The sequence below is a fragment of the Rattus norvegicus genome, chromosome 19, assembly GCF_021556685.1.
Source record: "Rattus norvegicus strain SHRSP/BbbUtx chromosome 19, alternate assembly SHRSP_T2T, whole genome shotgun sequence".
Taxonomy (NCBI): Eukaryota; Metazoa; Chordata; class Mammalia; order Rodentia; family Muridae; genus Rattus; species Rattus norvegicus.
The window spans coordinates 18509620-18515809 of record NC_141552.1 but is presented as its reverse complement, the minus strand read 5'-3'; the positions used below and the strand labels follow the sequence as shown (position 1 = coordinate 18515809).

The window sequence follows — 6190 nt, the reverse complement described above, 5'->3', positions numbered from 1 at the left end:
CAACATTTAATTGTGTCCTGAAATTCATGGATGTTTTGCATTCAATAAACCATACATGTTTATCTGAGATGGGTGTTTTGTGCTTTGTGGGATGACCTCCTTGACCCAGGCTGCATGAAGAATCTCAACTGACAATGGGGACATAAATTATGAGTATGTGTAGCAAGACCCAGGCCTCTTCCAGGTTCTTAGATATTAACTGAGAACCTCAAATACAGTAGTAATGTGATAGTGTGGTGTGAATCTAGTTACTATTCTCTATTTTGATATAGGTGACTCTTTTTGTGTCATGGTCACCTTATAATGACTAGAAGACCTAAGCTTGAGAATGACTAAAGACTACCTTGCTTCTCTAACAGCTGAGCTCTCTAAGAGCCCTGGTGTGACAGCAACTGTTGGTGGACATTCTGGATTATTCCTTCTGTACTTTAACTCTCTGTGTCACTTCCACCATCAGTAAGTTAGTTCAATTCCATAAATTGGAAATCCATCACCTGGAAGAAATACTCTTTTTTTTTAAAGATTTATTTATTTATTTATTTATAGTATACAAGTACACCGTGACTGTCTTCAGACAGACCAGAAGAGGGCATCATATCTCATTACAGATGGTTGTGAGCCACCATGTGGTTGCTGGGATTTGAACTCAGGACCTCTGGAAGAGCTGTCAGTGCTCTTAACCACTAAGCCATCTCTTTAGCCCAAGAAATACTTTCTGAATATGATCTGAGATTGGCCATGGAAAAAGGGTAGCTTGAATTATCCCACCTAGGTTCTGGGCCTGCACAGGCCTGCTCTCCAAAAGAAACCTGTGTTCACAGCTGTTGGCTGGCTAAGAACGATTTCACGAGACGTGATACACAGCCCTCGGACTTCTGCTTCAGTCATCTGCACAATTTCTCCCAGATGATGTCCTCATACCGCCAGCAGGCGGGTGATGAAGCTGTCCAGAACACCAGAGCTCTGAAGGGATGCCTGGCAACCTAACACGTTGAGCAGGCAAGCTCAGTAAGTTCCCTGTGAACACACATCTCCTGAGATCTCTCTATTTAATCATAGGTGATCTTGTCCACCTAATACAGCACCTCATGTGGAATAACAAAATAATTTACAACACAACAGGATTAAAATGAATAAAAATATTTAAAAATATTTGAAAGTGAAAAATAGTAACAAGAACACATAAATATGAAACAACAAAAAGAAAACTTCAATTAAAATCATAACAAAAAAATTTCTAAACATAAGCATATTCTTAACGAACATGTAGAAGCACAGACGTATTGGTGTTTCTCCTCTAGCACACATAATGAAAGGCGGTCCCCCAAGCTGTCTCTCAAGTTGTGTTTTCTGAAGAAGAAAGTGAGTAAGACATCAATCAGTCAGGCTGGCTTAGTGTTATATAAATTTAGGGTCTCTAAGAAATGACAAATTAACTCTGAGGAAGAATATTCATCCAAAAAATATTGTTACCATTCAGGATGTTTGTCATCAGGGACTCCTGAGAAAGCAACTCATTCTTCAGGAAGCTCTCTTACTGGGGTGTGTCCAATTCCAGCTCTCTTGCACTTTCTGAGACCTGGGAGAGGAACACAGTTTTAAGACACTGATTTGGTGGGGAAATGCTAGCCAGCTGTCAGAATGCTGCCTTCTACCACCTCAGTTCTATTGGACAGTCGACATGGACCTTTTAACTGATATCATTGTTGCTAACTCTGCAGGTAGGGCAAAATCCCCGGCAAGCCTCACTGTAATGTGGGCTGACAATATGGGACCCAGACTTATACCAGTGCAAACCAAGAACAGGGCACAGGGAAGAGACCTCATTGGGTTGCCGGAAGAAAGGAGATGTCCATATGTCACCAAGGTTAAAGTCAATGACAAGTACTAATTTGACATTTGCACTTGGTTCTTATCCCGGAAAGATGCTTCCTACACAAGAAGTCACATTAACACAGAGTGTCATTTGGCAAAGAACCACGAACTTGTTCAAAGCTCTGCATAGGATCCAATCTATCACATGGATATGCAATAATGAGGTATGTTATTCATCTGTCACCATTTCTAGACTGCAGCTTCAAAAAGAGCAGCAAAATATACTTGCAATATAATTCCATTTCTGAAAAGTGTTTACCTTCCCAGAATATTTGTGCATAGGCAGAGCATTGAACAATTCCATTACATGAGGTGGTTGGCTGGTTGTGATTGTAAATTAGAAAGGAGGTAGGAGGAAGCAAAGATGTATCAAATTGGCAAATTTTATCAGATATTGTTAAGCTAACACAGCTGTTTGTCCCTACCAGATGATGCTGGGTCTGGACGTTGCTGGTCTTTATCTTTCTTGCTTAAGTCAACCAAATATTTCTGGTTCAGTGCACACTCAAGATGTCCCTCCTTGCTCCCCTGCTTCAGTGGGACCAACTTCTTCCTGCATGTGTTCTCCATCAGGAGCTGGCTGAGCAGGTTTCTGGAAATACAGTCTGCAGAGTAAGATCATGCTGCCCCTTTCTCCCATTCCTACTCCCAAGTCCCACTAACTCTACCAGGTCCCAGATACCCATGAAGACTTAATAAAATACATCTCGATACACATAATGCTGCTGCACAAACCACAAAGAGTTAATTCAGGGAAGAATAAATTGTTTGCTTGGCCCGAGCACCAATTAGTGTCCACATCTCTCAAAAAGAACATGGATCTACAACTATCCATGAAAGCCCAATGCATGGGGCAACATCAATTAGTAGTTGGCAAACACCCGCAAAAGAGGTCAGTAGAACCAAGAGAAGGTCATGCTAACCCTGTGGTCCACGCACTGAGTGTTGTAAAACCTGGTATGACCCCAGAGGCCCAGGTCAGACTAATAACGTTCTGCTGACTTCAATCAGTGCTGTTCTATCTAGAGCCTTCTGCAGATGCCTAGACAGTCCTGGGATGAGTAACAGTCTTTTATGGAACTGAAAACTGAGTCCTAATGACCCTGGAACACTGATGTGTAAACAGCACAAGAGATAGAACCAGAACTGAAGACCGTCCAATCCAGAACAAAGAAATCAGAAATGGCCATTCCACAGGTGACAGCCTTTCTGACCAGGACTTACCTAGAGAAGGTAATCTCCTTCTTCAGCTTATGGTTGTTCTCATGGATCTCAGTGTTCTCCATCTCTAAGTTGTGCAGAATTGACATGACCACCTCCTCCATTCTCTCCAGGTCTTCATAATATGGATTTGGCCTGAAGTGTGGCCTGGCCCCAAATGATAGAATACAATGAACATCAGCATTTAGGAAGATATGAACTCAGGGTGGGTCCTGTACTACACCAGTCCTGGAAGGACACCTTCTGAATTCTACATATTGGACATTCTTCAGCTTCAGAAACATGTTTTTCTGCGTCCAGCACACCAGAATCTCGGCATCCAGATGGAGGGTTCCCTGGCTCCCTTTATTCAATCAAGAGGAAATCTGCAGTCCAGCCAGTTGAGCTATCAAGAGCCTAGGCCACACCTCTCCATGCTCCCCCACCCCCAACGCACCCAGAATCCTGTGATTTCCTTTTTCCTGTCCTGATAACAGACCATATATCAACCCAAAATTATAATCTGCACAACGAATACAAATATACAGGCAAACGTGGCCACATAAGCAAAGAACTGTGCTGTTGACCGTGGGGCTCCCAGAACAAAGCATTCACATCACCATGAAAGTGTCACAGGTAAATACTCAGGCCAAGACATAGACTCCTATATTCCAGGTGTGGAGGGAAATATAAACATATAACAGTTGTGCATATGCATTTGGATGTATGCACACACAGACTCACAGACTGAGACACACCCACAAAAAAAAGAGAAATGTAAACAGAGTCAGAGAAAGAGAAAAGCAAATATGGAAACAGAGAGCACTGTGAGAACCAGGAGAAATGCATGCACCATTGCTGTGTCTGAGGGGCTCCCACAGACACACAGACAATAACAAACAGGCCTGAGCCTGACAACTTCTAGTCAAGCATTGAGATGAACTGTTTGGGACCAGGCCCCTCAGGCTGCTGCCTGGATCTTCCAGCACTCAGTCCCTGCCTAGCAAGTACAGAGACTCACCATAAACTCACTGCAATTACAATCTTGCACAGCCACCAGCTGTCAAGGGCTTTGCAAATGCACACTAGACACTCACTCTCCCTGACTTTATCCCCGAATTCTTCATTCAGACCACAAGTTCTGCTTTTCAATAAATGGAAGCAGATGAGTCCATTGTCCATCTCTCTCCTCAGGAAGGGTCAAGGTTCTGAATCTCCTCTATATGGGAGGTGAGGTTTAGCACAGGGTGGTTAGGGATGCACAGCTTTCTAGAACCCAAAACCTTAATAGGATAAGATGAAGGTGACCTTGCAGACCCAGGAATGAAACAAGAGTGTTTGGAGCGATTCATACCTGTTGTTTTTGGATCTCTCTGTCAGAAACCTCAGGCGATCTCTCAGGTCATTTCTCTCCTCGGTAATGAGCTGCAGCTCTTTAATCAGCCTCTCCTTTTCCTTCTTGACCTGCTTCTCGCTTGGGGCAGTTTCAGGGGAAGATGTTTCTCTCCCAGCGTCTGTAGGTAGAAGAACACAAGTGAACCTGCATGGGGAGAATGCATAGTGTGTACATAGACCACAGTTAGGCCTAAACAGGAGAACAAGCCTGGAACCCAGTGTCACTGCTAGGCGATTGGTCTATCCTCAGTGGATCTCAGTTCTCCCACTACTCTATAGAGACCAAGAGATGTAAGCAGCCAGGTGTTCCTTATGCCGGACATCAGGTGCTTACATGTACTACGGAGATGGCTTCTCCAGGATTATCATTAACTGAACAGGGTACAGCTTTATTTCAGGACCCTCACCCCTGTGGCTTCAGAACTCAGATGATAAATTCACCATCCACAGGACTTGAGTGACTGGAGACACTCAGATGTCCTACCCTGATACTCTAGGCCAATATCTTTGGATTAAATGCATTTCCAGGGAGGACATGGTCAACAGACTTATCAATTCCCCTATTTGAAATACCAAACCCCTGAAGTGCCAATGGGTTACAGGCTGAATCTTGGTCCACATATTCCAAATAGTTTTGGTATTTTAGAAAAATGTTTGTAACACACAACCTCTAATATATAAAGCTAAGGATGACCCTGCAATTAGAAGAAATCAGAGAAGGTCTAAGAACATAAGGTTATTGCCTGGAGCACAATTTTCTCCCTGTTCCTACTGTCAGATATCCACTGTATTTAAAGAAGCAATGATAGTGAAGTACATTGCTGCCCTGTCTAAACTCAGAAAAGGTGGACCCTCCATGACTCCTGATGGTGTTTTTATATCAATGTAACATACCAAATGAACTGAAAAGTAAAGGCCAGAAGTTCACAGTGTAATAGCATTGGCCTAACCATATCCTCCCAGTGGGGATAGAGAATCTAAAGTTCTGAAATCCTTGACTTTCAGGAATTGTGATATTCATGGAAATTCAATTCCTTTTCAGATGCTCCAGTTGTTGTGGCCCATTGCTAGAAAGGTCAGCTTAAGCCTCCAGCCCCCCTGACAGGGAGCTCAAAATATACTGCCCAGAACTTACTAAACATTCCCCAGAAGTGCTGTCTTTGTCCATCATTACTTTGAGACGAAAGGCCAGATTCCTTCACTCTAGTCTGTCCACAATCGACATTCCCCCTCCCAAAACACTTGCGAAGACGGGAAAACATGTCTTAGCTTGTAACTGCCAGACTCAGACTGAGAGAAACTAGGGCACTGGTTGTCACTGATGTCTGGTGACATCACAGAGGATGCCAGAACTCTCTAGGAGACAATAGAATGTCCAAGAAGGGACAGCAGATGTCATGGGGAGCAGACTTTGCCTCCCTGCTAATGTTCTCCCTGTACTGAGCATAAGCTGAGGTGCCCTTTCCAAGAGACTTTCCTGGGGCAGAGTCACTGAGCATCTCCTGCTTCCAAAGCCAAATTTTCTTCAAGGCTTGATTATAAAAAAACCTTAGTAATTCCTATGCATCTAAATGAATGTTTCCTCCTATATCTTGCCCCAAAATGTCTCATCCTAACTCAAATTATCCTCATTCACCAATGTTAGCCATTAAAACTTCCTGAGATTTCATACCAGCTTGAATATGCAGTCAAAATTTCTTCTGTCTCATTATGTACGGGT

The 6190-nt window shown here is 43.2% G+C and overlaps 1 protein-coding gene across 1 annotated transcript; it reads right to left on the bottom strand.

Moving 5' to 3' along the window:
* Positions 1-517: 517 nt before the first annotated feature.
* Positions 518-5777, bottom strand: LOC147998966 (uncharacterized). The gene is made up of 6 exons (XM_087595740.1): positions 5606-5777; positions 4430-4589; positions 3100-3243; positions 2301-2467; positions 1474-1579; positions 518-1350 (listed from the first exon to the last, which is right to left on the bottom strand). Exons 1-5 carry the CDS (start codon positions 5730-5732, stop codon positions 1515-1517), a joined length of 663 nt encoding a protein of 220 aa, XP_087451866.1. The 5' UTR covers positions 5733-5777; the 3' UTR covers positions 518-1350; positions 1474-1514.
* Positions 5778-6190: the final 413 nt, after the last annotated feature.

Bases quoted from the DNA above. Each gene is read 5' to 3' on its own strand.
- LOC147998966 (XM_087595740.1), bottom strand. From the start codon at position 5,732: ATGTTTTCCCGTCTTCGCAAGTGTTTTGGGAGGGGGAATGTCGATTGT. The intron at 2,468-3,099 runs GTAAGTCCTGGT...CTGTATTTCCAG, and splicing joins AAGGAGATTACCTTCTCTAG to AAACCTGCTCAGCCAGCTCC. The intron at 1,580-2,300 runs GTAGGGACAAAC...TTCCTCTCCCAG, and splicing joins TCCAGACCCAGCATCATCTG to GTCTCAGAAAGTGCAAGAGA.